The 15,454-nt window shown below is 37.9% G+C and overlaps 1 protein-coding gene across 1 annotated transcript; it reads left to right on the top strand.

The window, feature by feature from the left end:
• Positions 1-2,235: 2,235 nt before the first annotated feature.
• DAZL (deleted in azoospermia like) lies at positions 2,236-14,965 on the top strand. The gene is given in 11 exon segments (XM_009980699.2): positions 2,236-2,364; positions 2,612-2,703; positions 4,037-4,088; positions 7,474-7,540; positions 7,854-7,916; positions 7,919-7,986; positions 9,387-9,464; positions 10,328-10,378; positions 13,155-13,259; positions 14,021-14,119; positions 14,888-14,965. Coding segments are annotated over 11 exon segments (792 nt in total). The 5' UTR covers positions 2,236-2,325.
• Positions 14,966-15,454: the final 489 nt, after the last annotated feature.

The following is a 15,454-nucleotide window of genomic DNA, read 5'->3' as shown; positions in this document are numbered from 1 at the left end:
GCCCTTTAGCTGGGGGTGCAGCTGAGAAGTGGTCTTCTCCTTGCCTCTTGCTTCATTTTTGCCTTTGTTGTGTTCTTATGCTAGCACAAGTGTTTATGTAACTGCAGAGTGAGCTTGGATCAGAAGTGAATGTGTCTGAAAAGTACTGCAAAATTTTTCTCCTGTGAAACATAGGATTTGTTTCCTTTCAGAGTGATGTAAAGAGCTGTCATGGTGCCATAGGACAGAAAGGGGAGAACTACCCTTTTGTGTTTATGGCAGAAATGTTCTAATACACAACCTTCATTACCGTGGACATTGTGGTCTCCAACTTCACTGGAGGGTGGAGGGAGTTATTAGAGGTTAAAGGGGAAGGATTGACCTGTGACTTATAATGAGAATTTGCAGTAGGAAGCATAGTCAGTGAGTAAATTAAGTGTAGGCAACAGTATCTGACGTGATGAAACCAGATTCTGTTTACAGTATAGCTTCATAAAATGATTTTGAATGGAATTGATGGCTTAGTGCTTCTTAGAAGAAGAGGATAAGCTGTCTCCATCTCAATTTCCTCTTCTGCATCCACTGATTCTGGGGTGGATCTGGTGCTTGTCTCATAGCATGGCAAGCTGATGAAATTTCTTCACAACTGTAGAATACTAATTGGGTGAAAAACTGCTCACTTTATGTTAATCTTCCTGCCAAATTTTGTTGAGCCAGCTTAATTTGAACTGAGGAGCATTAGAACTTGTGCAGGAAAAGAGATGGGACAGACTCTCTGGCTTTTAGCAATGGTGCGTTGTTAACTTGGTTCAGTCACACTGAAATTGTATTTGGAGGGCTGAATTCTAGTTTTGGCTTTGTTTAATTGCTGGGCAAATCATGTGCCATATATATAGTTTGGTTCTTGTAGTTTTCTCATTTCCTTATCAGGTGTCCAGTTTGAATTAGTACTTGTCACTCACAGCTGCAGTTTAAATGTGCATTAAACAAGAAGATTGTTACATCAACAAATTGGATCCTGCCTTTTGCAAATTGTTAGGTTTCAAAATACCAGGTAACTTAGACTGAATCAAAGTTCAGAATTTCTGAAGTGAGGATAAAGCCACACCAGTTGAATGGTAAGGAAAAGGTTATTAATGTTTCAGAGTACTTTAATATGGAGGAGTGAGTAACACTGAACTGAGCAGAGTAGTTTATGTTCTTACCAGCCAGGCAAAGCATGGCATATAGCTAGAACCATTTATTCGGGAGAGCAGAAGACAGGAGGGGCTAGAGTTTGCGGTGCTTATGTTGTATTTTAGTTCATGTAGATACCTTTGTAAAACTTGTGCAGAGTATGGAGCACGTCTTGTGCTAGCATCAGTAACAAGAAATGAAGTTGCATGTGGTTTGTTCATCTGAACAAAATACTGAGCTACGGTTTGTTTAGGGAGCGTTGTATCTTCCTCTGCACTGAATGAATCTGTAACTCTTAAGGTTGTGACAAAACGCTTCAGGACCAAAAGGGTGCATCTGAAGCCTGAGGGTGCAGAATGCATCACGACTGTGGTTGCTCTATAATCTTAACATTCTTTGCAGTTCTTCTGTACGTGCAACACATGCTTAAGATCCTGCTTTGGTGAACACAAGTCAAACGTTTGTAGTCATTCATATTCCTGTTGTAGTTAAATTGATATTTTTTTTCTGAGTAAATGAATAGTGTGAATATTCTACCAAGGTCTGATTTCTCTTCTTACAGCTAACTTGTAGTATAATGCTTTTATCTGTGCACTAAGACTGTTTGTAAGCTTACTCACTTCTCAAGTATTAAAAGCTTTTGACCAGGAAGGTGATGGAATTTGTTCTATTGGATAATCAATTTACAGTAAACTGTATTTTTAAAGAATTTAAATTTCTTGCTTACATCTGAAAGGAATTTGGTAAGGTTCTGAAATGAATTATTTTGATGTTCTCACTGTGTGTCTGGCAGTAGCAATACTGGTCATGAAACTTCATATAGTGAGGGGGGACTGCTTAAAGTAGCCTAGGCTAGGTCTAGATTTAACTTTTCAAAGCTTCTTGGAAGACTTACTTCAGCTTTTTCCCAATGAGTGGACTATTTGCAGTAAGTACTTTATTTGAGGAATTGGCAAGGTGCTATTGAAATTCATTGTTCCATGCTGTATCTATAGGAAGGTGCAGGTGTTCTAGTATCTTAAATTGTATTATAATAATTTGACTGAAATATGTAATTCTGTTTAAATTTTTCAGTCTGCAAACGTGGAGGCCCAGTGTGCAGGTGTCTCGGAGGACAATACTCGTTTGTCAACAACCAGTCAAGGATATGTTTTACCAGAAGGAAAAATCATGCCAAACACGGTCTTTGTTGGTGGAATTGATATAAGGGTATTTATATACTTTTAATTGTTTAAGACAGGTATAGAGCACTTTAGTGGGAAGGAAATGGGAATTTAACTGCGTTTTTTTAATATGTCTTTACCAATCTTAAGGTGTTGCAGTGTCATGAGAGATTTTTAGAACAGGTGAAAAACTTCAGTTCTTACAGTAGTAGAAGATGGGCTTAGAAAACAGTACTGGCAGCTTTAAATCACTTCAGTGTGTTTGAAGGAGTTTAAGACTTTGTTTCTTTTAGATGAATGAAGCAGAAATTCGGAGTTTCTTTGAACGATATGGTACTGTGAAGGAGGTGAAAATAATCACTGACAGAACTGGTGTTTCCAAAGGGTGAGTAGAGCATAATACTTATTTTAAGTTGCTTATGTGGACATAATTCTGTCATAGATTATCAGAGCAGCTAATTAGCAACCTACTTGACATGCTTAAGCCTTAACACTGACTGCAGTTTTCTGTTGTGGTGAGTTAACACTGTGAAACCTATAAATCTAGATTGCCCCTAAATCTGTAAAATCTTTAAAAGAATAGACTGATTTTTTTTTTTTTCCCTAACTCCAGTCTCTCTCCTCAGGGAAAAGAGGGTTATTGTCACTTAACCAGTGGAAACAAAGCTTGAAACTTTTGTGATGCTTAAGCAGGCAGTTGTGCTGTAGGACTCTTCTGATGGCTAGAGTAGGGGTAGGTGGTTTATACAGGGCAATGAGACAGCACTCTGCTGACACTCAGGGATAAGTAATAAAGAAAACAACCAAAGTTGTTTGGGTGAAGAGTGAAACTAAGTAACTGAATAAAGTTGCAGCAAGGAAATTCACATTGGATGTGTAGAAAAATTGAGTTGTCTGTGGTAAAGCACTTAAATAAGGATGTGTTAGGACCTTAGCCTGTTGAGTTTTGGGGAAGCTCTCCTAGTTTTGAAGTTATCCCTGCTTTGAGAAGGAGGCTTCCCCCTCTGGAAGTTTCTTCCAGCCCAATCTTTTCTAAGGTTCTGTGAGCAGATTCTAAGAAGTCAGGTTTTTTTCTTAAGCATATGTAGCAATGCATGACCTGGAAGTCTGTTTTATTTCCTAGTATCACCTTCATGGTGAATTCTGAAGTGCAGTTAGCCAGGGTATGTTTGGTAATGAATTGGCATACTCCATTAATTGACACAACTATTCCTATAATACTCTGAAATCTCTTCATTTTTATAGACTAGATAAACCAGGGGGGCAGTGAATTAACTTGAAAAACCTCTTCTAGGGTCACTTCTCCCACTAGGGTCACTGTTCCTGTAATGCCTACTTTCATCCAAACCTCTGTAGTAAATATGAATGATGATTCAGATCTTAGTACTTAAAAGGATTTTTTTATTTTTACTTTGTGTTAGTAATACCAATAATGGTGCTCATTTTGAGTAGAGGAAATGGAATAATAGCCCTTAGATGTATTTAATATTATTCTAGCATCTGGCATTCAGTTCCTTTCATCTGGCCCACTGGTGTATGCTGCTGGTTAGCAGTAAATACATTTTCATGCTGAATTACAAACTAGTGTCTGTCTTGATACTTTTGGCATGCAATATCATATACCTGACATGTTTTGAACAAGACCAGTTAACAGCATATAATTTAGCTAACAAACAAATAAAAATCAGGTTACTGAATGACCTGTTTTTTCTTTTCAGGTATGGATTTGTGTCTTTCCTGGACAATGTGGATGTTCAAAAAATAGTAGAAGTAAGCTCTTTGTATAAATTATCTGGAGAATTTGATATATGAAGGCTGGAGACATGTTGAGAGGAAACCAGTTCTTCTACCCTGTAGAGAACAATTAGGACAAGAAGAGTCTAGGGCTGCCCGAAAACTAAACTTGCTAAAATCTCTACTGGTGGTAGAATCTTTATATGTTTATTTCAGTAAGAAACAAAACCAGTTTTAGACTTGGTATGCTTGAACATCTCATGTCATTGTATTTCTGGTCATTTTCATTCATTTATGTGCTTGAAAGCCTCACATGTGTTTTTGGCTGCTTGGTTTCTGTATTGGATGATAGTCTTAGAACCCTTGTGTGTATGGCAGATACGTAGACCTGTCAGCATTATTATTGGGAATAACAACAACATGGAAAATACTAGGGTTTTTTTACTTACAGTAGTTGAAGTATGTGTTTCTCTTGCAGTGTTTTTTGCATTTGGATGTTACCCAGAGTGCAAGTATTTCTTAAGACTTGTAGACTACAGATGCAATTGTTGACATATCATTAGGTTTTCCTGCAGTTCACATAGGAGATAAAGGGGTGGAACTGTTAGAACCCTTCTGCTCTTAAGAGTTCAGTATCAGAGAGATCTTAAACCTCAGTGCTTACAACCAAGTCTGTTATTTTGTTCTGATAGACTTCAGCAGGTCACAAACTATTGACAAAGCTTTTTATATTCACTCTTTCTCCTAAAACTGAGTGCAGTAACTGTGAAAATAACATGTATTGAAATATTTCCCTCCCTGAAGTATTTGCCTCAGAAAACTCCCATGTCTCTGAAGGATGAACAGTCTCTCATTTGCTTCTGAAGCTTTCGAGTAGAGAAGTAGATCTGAAAGACGAGTCTGGATAAATGTACCAGGCACAAATCTAATGTTCTGTGATATGTTCAGATGTGTTTACTGGCTGTTCGGCTCCTTAAAGGGGAAGAGAAGAGGTTTCAAAAGCTTACTGTTCTTCAACTCATGATATGCTGACAAAAGTTCTACTCTGTTGAGCAACAGACTTTTCTGAGAAGACTTTTTTTTTTACCATGGGTTACACTTAGTGTACTAGATCAGTGTGGGATGCTTGGTCTGAGGCAAGAATCTCTGTAGAGACCTCTGAGTGGCATTGTCATTTGAGACGTGTACATTGATGATTTTCTGTGTAGGCTTCAAAATTAAAAGCCCTCAGTGTATATCTAGTAATAAAATACTGGTGTGATTTTTGAATACCAGAGGTCTTGGAAGACCCAGAGGTATATGGTGGATTTTTTTTAGTGCAAACTTCAGGTGTCCAGGCAGTACAAATTACTGCCTTGTCAGGAAGAAGCATGTCCAGATAGAAATATTCTTACAAAGCTAGTGGCTTCTGGAGGAGATGGAAAAGGGGGAAGAATGAACATCTCCATTTTGGAGCTCAAATCATAAGCAGAGATCACCTCACTAAACTGTTTCAGGCATGATCTGTACTGAGTGGCCCCAATGTTTTATGTAAATGAACAAGATAGAGCCTATCCATGGTTAGAATCACTCTAGATGCCTGTGTTTGTCTGCCTAACTCTGTAGCTTTGTGCAACCTGAAAGTATTTTTGTTCTGATTTAAGGTCTGATTCCATTTGTAACGGCATTCTGGTCCAGTGTGAATCTGTTTGCAGTTCAAAACAAAGCTACCTTCTGTTCTGAGGGTAGCCATGTCTTCCAAGAGCTCTCACTGCTCAGGTGATTGCATGGTTCTGAGCACAAAAGGATTGCAGGATTAGTTAAAAAAAAAACCCACACCTGTCAAACTAGTCAGGGTATTTTGCCTTTTACTCTGTTTTTATCGGTATGAGAAGATGATCAAGTAAGACTTCTTTAGTATCACTATTTTCTGCTTATATTTACAGTCAACAAAGTTGCTGTTAGCTGTTCAAAGCACTTTTTTTAGCGTAAATAAGAGAAAAAGCTCAGTGAGGTGTCTGTTAAAATTGCAAACTGTATTTTCTTCTGAAGCAGGCAAGTCCTTGATGTTGCATGAGATAAGATGAACTAAGTATCTGCATCTAATACTGATCTTAATACTTGGTACTAAGATTATGTTAGTTGGGGTAAACCAGATCTTTCACTGCTGATGTATGAAGCATTTGTAAGCCCTCAGTGTGGCCTTCTGAACTGCAACAGAGTACCTCTTTTAGGTAGTGTCATGTGTGCTATGCACATCTTCAAATGTAGGTGAGCATCTTGGAGAGAATGTGAGGTCAGACCCAAAGGTGAGTTCTCTTTTGGGAGTTTGGTATGGAGAAGTTCCTAAGTACCTGAATAAGTATTAATCTGCTTAAATCCTTGTATTAAAGCAACTTATACTCCAGGCTTACACTGCAGTTTTGTAGAGAAGAGAATCTTAACAGACCCTTTTCTACAGTCAGTCCAAATTGACTTTGAAGTATAAGGATGTTGTGGTGCCATTTCAGCCTACATCCATTGGTGAATTTTCTTCTGGCTTTCAAACTAAGCAGTTTCACTGAAGAACACAGAACTCAACTTCTGCAGGGAGGAACAGTGCTTGAAATTGTCCTGTGCTTTTATGACCTCAGATACTATGCTGGCAAAGCAGTACTTGATCATTGAAAGTCTGAAATCCTGCCTTTTCTATGAACCATGTTTGGGCAGAACCTGCAGAATGAGAAGTTACATGTCTCAGGCATTTGCTGATTACTGAGGAGTGTTTCCAGCCCTGTTTGCCAGTCTTACAGATGCTTGCATTTCTGGGTTTGTGTGTTTGAGGAACATGTGAACCATATTTCAGCTTCACTCTTTTGTGATTAGTCTGTGTGCTGCATAGATGCTTTGGCCAAAAAAGTTGTGGAATACCAACATGTTTGTTGGATGTTCTAACATGCAGGTAAACAATAGTACTTAGACTTCCATTTCCTTTAATATTAGGTGGACAGCTTCTAAAGTATTACGTGAAGCCTGTTAGAAGTTTATGGTAAGGAAGATAAGTGGTGATGTAAATAGGTTTTAGGAGAACCTAGCTTATGGTCTTGCTACATTGGTATCCTTACTGAGGCAAGAATAGTTTGAATCCATGTGTGATGAAACTGTAAGGCTGGCAGTCACTAGTACGTAGTTGCAAGCTACTAGTAGTGCATGTTGCTTTTAAGGCAAGTGATATATAATGGGTTTGGAGAGTTAGTGAGTAGGCAAACAGGTGTGCTCAGAGCATTGCAGGAAATTAAAGGTAAAAGGTGTAAGGTGTTGAGGTGGGAGGAGGAGAATGGAGGCAGCTGAGCCTGCATGTGAGTTGATAATGCTGTGGTGTAGAAGCAGAGTGCAGTCTCTAAATCAAACAAACCACCTGTCTCACTGATTCCCCAGCTTACAGAATAACCTGTCTTTTCAGTCTCAAATCAACTTCCATGGCAAAAAGCTGAAACTGGGGCCAGCGATTAGAAAGCAACAAAACTTGTGTAAGTGTATATGTAACATATACTTCTAATATAAACAAATCTGTTTAAATTCGATTTTTTCTTAATTGTATATTAATATTCTTGCAAATACTTTTTATCTGATTAAACTTCAACTCTGAATTTTGTGACCTTGCTACTTGTGTTATGTACAGTTTTGATAATAAAACTCAGGTTGGTAGCACAATACGGTATAGTTAATGATTTAAACTTAAGAGTCAAAACACTTCAGTTCTTTTGCAGCTTTAATTCAGATTACTAATGAAATATATGTGAGAATGTTTTCATACTTTATTTTTCTTTACTTTAAAACAAGGTTCTTATGTGCATCCCAGACAATTAGTCTTCAATCCTCCTGCACCACAGTTCCATAGTGTATGGGTAGTCAAAATACAGAGACGTACATGCAGCCTCCAGCTGTAATGAGTCCAGTAACACAGTATGTTCAGGTAAGGCTGTTCATGTCACTGATTTTGAATCATAGTCAAATATTTTTAAAGGTGCGAGCACATACAACTTCAGGAATACGTATTGAGATTCCAATCTTATCTTTCCGGTTTGTTTTCATGTTACCTTCCCGAGTAAAAATTGCCCAACTTCAAGCCACTTCAAAAGAATGGCTACAACCTTGAAAATTTATTCAATGATGTTACCTTTTTTAAAACAAAAGACAGGGAGGTACTTATTTTGAGAATGAGAAACTGTTGAAGGTGGAGCTAAGATTTAATTCTAGAACAGTCTTTAAGTGATCATGTTACTTGTCACAGATGTGTTTCAAATCAAATGAATTTGGATACTTAATGTGCTGCTGCCTTGCCTCAGAATAAACCACAAACTTAAAAATGTATTTTTTTAAACAAGCGTGGAACCAGAAGTTGGCTGCGGTACTTTTCTTTCCTCCTAGGTGAACAAATTCTTGTTTCTGAACTGCCGTTGTGTCTTTGTAAGAACCCTGTGTTACAGCATTTGCTGTTCACAGCTGCGACCAGCACAGTATGCCTATAGAACATCACTGTATTGGTACCTCACGTAAGCATTCTTACTGAGGTGCAGGCAGAGTACTTCTGGCCTTGTTATGAGTCCTGTACTGTAAACAGGAGGCTTTCCGGATTAGTCTCTTCCTGCATTAACCCTATATAATATGGCAATACAGCAGGGCAATATTAATTGCAAACTGATTCTCTTCTATGTATTCTTAAGCAAATGAAGATGAGCCAACTGCAGTGACTTGGGGAAATACTTTTTTTGTAAGGCAAAGAGCTTGGTAGTAGTACTTTTGCTGACTCTCTAAGTTTATTGGAAGAGTGAAATAATGTAGGAGGAACAAATTCTCCCAAATGCTGGAATTTCCTTTAACTATTATCTGAAGAAGCTGTGAAGGTTCCAGGTTAACACTGTGTCAGATCACTTGCACTGAAGAAATGCTGGGAAACTGTCTGAGTTGTAATATTTACTTTGCCTTTGGCTCTAAGAAACTGATGTTCAGGCTGTAGTCCATTATTTCATCGTAGTTGGTCTGTTTTAGGTCTACTCGAGAAATTTTATGGGATGAGTTGTACTTCAGAAATGACAAGAGATCAGCTACAAGCAGATGTGGGATTTTTAGATCTGTAATAAAGCTTTAGAATCCCACTTTCTAGACATGTTTAGTGCCTGGAGTGCTGAAGCCCCATGGGACATCAGTAAGGATTGCTTTTAAATAATGAAGCTAGTCTGAAACAGAAATTGAAGTAACAGTATGACTATGTATTTCGAAAAATATGCCCCTGGCTTTATAAATACCTTTACAGATACCATACTTTTATCCTGCTTCAATATTGTATTTTCAAAGAAAACTTTTATTTTGCAGACATATCCATACAGTTCACCAACTTTATTGATACAGCAGCAAGTTCCTGTAGGATATCAACCAGCCTACAACTATCAGGTATGTAGTTTTTTAGTAGCAGCAGAAAGGCTGTTTGATACCTGACAAAACGTGAATGGAACGAACAGTGTTAATTGGAGTCTAATCTTCCTGTGTTTCTCTTTCTGTGAATTCTATTTCCCTTCAACTCCTGCTTCACAGAAATAAAAAGTAAAACCAAAATTATTTGTATTCTAATGCAGTTAAAACTGCTGAATGACTTAGCACACTTTTTTAGTTCGATTTTTTTATTTTGTAACATATGCAATGATAAAACAACTTCCAAATTAGCAGAAAATACATGGATCATGGGAAGGAGCTTTGCATTTGTACGTAACTATTGTGTGGGTAGTTGATTTTAGTTCCTTAAGACAGAATCACTGAGTCTTGCCAGACCATAAATATGGAATGTATATAGATAAGGGATGTGTTCTTGAGCTCTAAAAATGTCTGGGAAGGCACTTGGCTGACAGTGATTTTTTTGAACTCGTAAGTGAAAAGTGTGGGTAAGTCCTGGTTTTGACACTAAAGTAGACGTAGTTTAGTGACTGGAAGTAACAAGAAGTTTGACATGTTTTCATTGTGGCTGCTGCGATTCCCATTTTTGCCTAATCTTTAGACATTTTATTTTTTAATTTTTTTTTGAAAAACTTGGAATGAGAAGAGGAAGGAGGTAGTTGAATTTGTGGTAAGGATGACCTTGTGCTAGACCCTATGTGAGGTACATGTGAAACAGCTATCTTACTGGACAGAATACTATAAACTACTGTTTAATGAAAAATTCAGACATGAAATGTTACAAATGGTGGCTCTTCAACACGGGCAACTAACTGCTCTTTGAAATGAATGAATAAAAGCTGTTTCTTGTCCAATTCTTGTTTAAGGTTCAACCACAATGGCTTGCTGGGGAGCAAAGAAATTACGTTATGCCTCCGGTAAGTCTACAAAGTTAAACTTGTGGAACCTTGTCTTAATTAGTACACTGTTTTGACAGTGATACTTAAAAAAAAATATATAAAATATCACTGTTTGTTGACTAAATCTGTATGTAACCTGGTCTGCACAAATCTGTGGCTGCTGGCAGAGTAGGTAATTGTTTAGGACTTACCTACTGACATGATGCTTTTTTAGGAACTGCCTGGCAGAACAGAACTACTGGTTCTATGGTGTTACTCTGTATGTTCTGGTCACAGAATTCTGGAATTCTAACATGAATGGAATTGGTTTTTCATTAAAAGTTGAAGGAAAAATAGATGATGTTCTGATGCACAATTCTGACTTCTAAGATCTGTATAATATTACTGCTTATTGTTCCAAATATTTTAGAATTCAAAACCCCTCAAAATATTCTGCTTTGCGAACACTGTGGGTTTTTTTGACTCCTTTCAACAACTTTTTAAAATTACTTGCCGGGCTGCTACAGGCTGTAAATGATGCTGATGGCTTCTAAAGAAACTGCTTGTTTTCTGTGACTTTACACAAGTGACTTCGATAAGAGAGGAAAAAAAGTGTATTTCTTGCAAGCTTAAGTTCCAACTCTATTCATCTTAGGCATTTTGTGTTCTGTGGGTATGATCTTGTATTTATTGAGTACAGTTCTGCTACATGTTTAAAAGCTGTAATACTTAATTTTCTTCTGAATGGTATTCTTTCAAGCTAATTCCCAGCAGTTTTCTGTAGAATATATGGAGGGTAAATGGGGAAAAATGAAGAAAATGGATCTTGTGCATATATATTGCTGCCTGCATGCACCTGACAATTCTATCTCTGATATTAGAAGAATACTTTATTTCTGCTTACTTCCAGTCATGTGTACTAAGCTTTACTTCGAGCTACTCAGCAGAGAAATCAGCCTTTTTCTTTCCATGGAAAGTCTATATTTCTGTTAGTGAGAATTACCTTTTGCTTTAATGAGGGCAGAAAAAGACTTGAAAGAGTTCAAAAGTTACTGAACTACTGATCTTGTTGGCTTGAAATAATTTTTGTTGAATCATAGAATAGTTAGGGTTAGAAAAGACCTCAAAGATCATCTATTTACAACCCCTCTGCTATGGGCAGGGAAACCCTCCACTACACCAGGTTGCCCAAAGCCTCATCTAGTCTGGCCTTGAACACTTCCAGGGATGGGGCATCCACAACTTCTCTGGGCAACCTGTTCCAGTGCCTCACCACCCTCAGAGTGAAAAATTTCATTCTTATATCTAATCTAAATCTGCCCTCCTTCAGTTTAAAGCCATTGCCCCTTGTCCTATCTCTACATACCCTTGTAAAAAACTCCTCTCCAGCTTTCCTGTAGGCCCCCTTTAAGTACTGGAAGGCTGCAATAAGAGCACCCTGGAGCCCTCTCTTCTCCAGGCTGAACAGCCCCAACTTTCTCAGCCTGTCTTCATAGGAGAGGTGCTCCAGCTCTCGAATCATCTTCATGGCCCTCCTCTGGTCCCGCTCCAGCAGCTCCATGTCCTTCTTGTGTTGGGGTATAACATCCATGAACACGATAGAGCTGCAGTGTATCACTTAACAGTTAAATGGTAGCAAGCTAGAGAGTTGTTAGAGTAGATGTGGATGATGGTTTTCATTAGACGTTTTAAGCTTGATGATATGAGCTGACAACTTTTCTAGAACTATGTCAGTTAAGCAATTTTAGATACCGTACTTTACACACTCAAAAGAGGACAGGCACATAAGGAGATAGGAAACTTCATCCTTCAGTCTACTGCTTTATACCTACTTCTTTGTTTGGTGGATAATAGTAATTTCCATTTATGAATTGAATGCCCCAGTTGTGATGAGGTCAGATATGATACCTTTTTTGATGGTTAAGGATGGTGCTCAGAAAGGAGTAGTCTGCCAACACTGTATGTGGGCTTCCATGTCTGCCAGTATCATCAGCTTGAAACTACAGTTCTGGTGTTGAAGGGCTTTTGGGAGTGTCAGATGGTACTTTGAGGTGAGGGGGTGAACTTTTGCCCCTGCAAAGTGACGGTGTGTAACCCTGCTGTTGAGATCCTGGTAAAATTGACTGTAAAAGCCTCTAATCCTCTCTGGAAGCATCTGAAAGTATATTTCCGTAATGAATATCAGCCTCTTTGCAATTGTAGCTAAATTTTGCACTAAGTTGCCAAGTGAAACACTGCACTGTAAGCAGGGGGAAGTGGGGAGAGTTTTGAAAAAGCCATAGTTCTTAAAAAAAAAAAAAAAAAGCTGTAAAATGGCTTATGCTTTTCTACTAAATTTTTTAAGGTGTAAAAAAAGTCTATTAGCATGAAGGAAGCTTCAGACTAGAAAGGAACTGTATAGAGAAAAGCAGCTTCTTGGTAGGGCAGAGTAGTAGATGCTTTGCTTCCCTTCCTTTCATCTGAGTTTTGGTGCTTAATCTCTTGACATTACCTGCCTATTGTCTCAAATTCTTGGTGAACACCTTCCTTGCTCACTTGCTTCACTTGCTGGCAAAACCCATACATGGAGGAAGTAGGTTGAGAAGCAAATTCTAGAGAAAAGACATTTATTAGAATATATCCTTTTTTGGAAGGAAGTAGAACTGTCTTAATAAAACAGATCAGGATGCGGTATTTCCCCTACTCATGGAACTTTATCAAAAGTGTGAAGATAAAGTTGACGTAGTTTATGGATAGGTGAGGACCAATGACAACACAACTGTGCATGTTTTCCCAGTGTTACTGAAACATTGCAATATTTATAAAAACTATACAGGTTTATACTTCAGTAAGCTATCACTGTGCTGAGGATCCAGAATTTATACAGACAGATTGTACTGTTCCAGAGCCCATGCAGTTGTCTACTAACAGTCCACAAAAGGTAAGTGCTTCCTCAAAACTTTAATTGCTTTTGTCATAAATGCTATTCCCAGAAGTTTGCACGTGGTGATTATGTGGCTTCATGAAGATAGCCTTTGACCAGTATCCTGGAAACTAAGGTTATAGTTGCTGCTTTAGCCAGTTGGTCAATCCGCTGTATCTGATTTCCGTGTATGAGTTCAGATGCTTCCCGTTTTCTTGAAACTATTAGTACTTGTCTGTAGTGCTGAGGGCTGTATAAAATGTGTGTTCTACTTCATTAGGTATAACAGTGTTTTTGAGTGACAAGGCTTTACTTAATTTGCTGAGAATTACAGGGGAAATTGCAGATACTAAACCAGCAGGTTAGCTAGCACTGCTTGCTATCTTATGCAGATTTATTTTAAGCTTTAGACATCTGAGTCGATAACATTTACTCCCTCTTCACTTCCTTTTGTGGAAGGTGACCCCAGTTTGGCCAACAGTTGGCTCTGAATTGAATTTTCTAAAGGCGATTTCATTTTTCAGCTGTCAGCCTATTCCACAACTGAACTGGCATGTCACTGGTCAGAACTGTTACATTTTTAAGTAACATCTAAGGATGATGATGAGTTACCAAGATTAAAAGATTTTTTTTAAAAAAAGACAAAGAGCTCAGGAAATGTAAGGCAGTTAAGAGGAATCATGAATGTGAAGTGAACCCTGTGACACACCCATATTGCTAGTAGTGGGCTAACTATGAAAATTAGTATTGTTATAGATGCACCTACAACTGTATTTCAGAAGTCTGTGGACAGGAGCATACAAACAGTAGTGTCGTGTCTGTTTAATCCTGAGAATCGTCTGAGGAACACGTTTGTATCGCAAGAAGACTACTTTAAGGTATGTAGTGAAAGCAAAATTAAATCTCTGAAAAGAAAAACAGCTGACCTTCAACTTGTTAAGGAGCAGGCTATGATAAAGATGAAGGGATTAATAGCTGGAACGTCATTTGAGTTTTTTCTTGTACGTGCTCTGAGATGTATAAGTTTGGTTGGCTCTCAGTTGCTTAATGTTGGAAACAAGGGCTGAAATTGGGATTCAGTGGATACCAGACAGCATAAAAACTGTTTAACAGTCAATTCACACTTAGAGTATAAGACTGGCTAATGATTTCTCGGTGACAAATTGCTGAAAGGGCAGTGGGTTACTCCTTAGTTTGGATCAAGTTTGTTGCGTTTGAGCCTTGATAGTCTTTACACCAGTGAAGTATGCTCTGTGGATGGTGGCTCTCTAGTTTGTGTAAAATGTAATAATAAGTAATAAATTAATAAACTGTAGTCCAGTTTGGTTGCTGGTCATCGTATTTTTGCTGTATGTGTTCAGTCTTTGTAGAATGGCAGTTTCTGAATGCATTCAAGTGGTGTTTAATTTCTGTTGTTTGTTGATGTTACATTTAAGACTTTTGCTTTCTTTTGAAAAAAAACTACAGATGCATGAACTAGACACATGTACTCTGAAGCGGAATATAGAAGCTGTATTTATCGGTTTTGAAATGGGGTGAATAGAGTATAGGATGTCTTGAGATGCTTTTCGTGAAACTTCAGTTGCTTTATTCGGATTGTTATCTAGAAATATTTTTTCCTGTCTTTTTCTCCTATCCCGTTCCAGGAGAGGAAGGCGCATCATTTCAGAAAAGGAAGAGCAGTACTCAAAGTGTTTGATCAACAAAGGCTCTCAACTATCTAAATTCATTAATTTGATGTTACTACAGTTCAGTTTAGTTTTTCAAGAAGTTGCTTCATGTTGAAGTTTGTGTTCCTGTTTTACCTGTTCCAATACAGTTGTTTTTGCTTGAGTAGTTTGAAGTTTAAAGTTGTAAGAGTTGACAAACTTTCAGATTTTATTAATTATTTGCATGCTTCTTGTGTTAACTAACTGGAATGTTAAAGAGTTTATATGGGGAAACCTCTTTGTTTGGTGCATGGTGCATGCGGATTTTCTTCTGAGCTTTAAGGTACAGTTTGCATGTTACACTTAGTTTTTCTTGAACCACAATTTAAGTGACTAACACTGACCAGTTACCTCTTGCAGTTTAAAATGGAAAGCAGTTATTGGCCCAAGAGGTTGTATTTAAAACTGAGCTCTTAATCAGTGGAACAGAAGATGTCAAGTTGTAACTCAACTGAAGCCCTTTAAGTCCTGGTTGTCTTTAGACTACCTAATCAATGTGGTTAT

The sequence above is a fragment of the Tauraco erythrolophus genome, chromosome 7 (genome assembly GCF_009769465.1).
Source record: "Tauraco erythrolophus isolate bTauEry1 chromosome 7, bTauEry1.pri, whole genome shotgun sequence".
Classification (NCBI taxonomy): Eukaryota; Metazoa; Chordata; class Aves; order Musophagiformes; family Musophagidae; genus Tauraco; species Tauraco erythrolophus.
The sequence above is the reverse complement of the archived record's forward strand: the minus strand, read 5'-3'. Positions and strand labels throughout refer to the sequence as shown.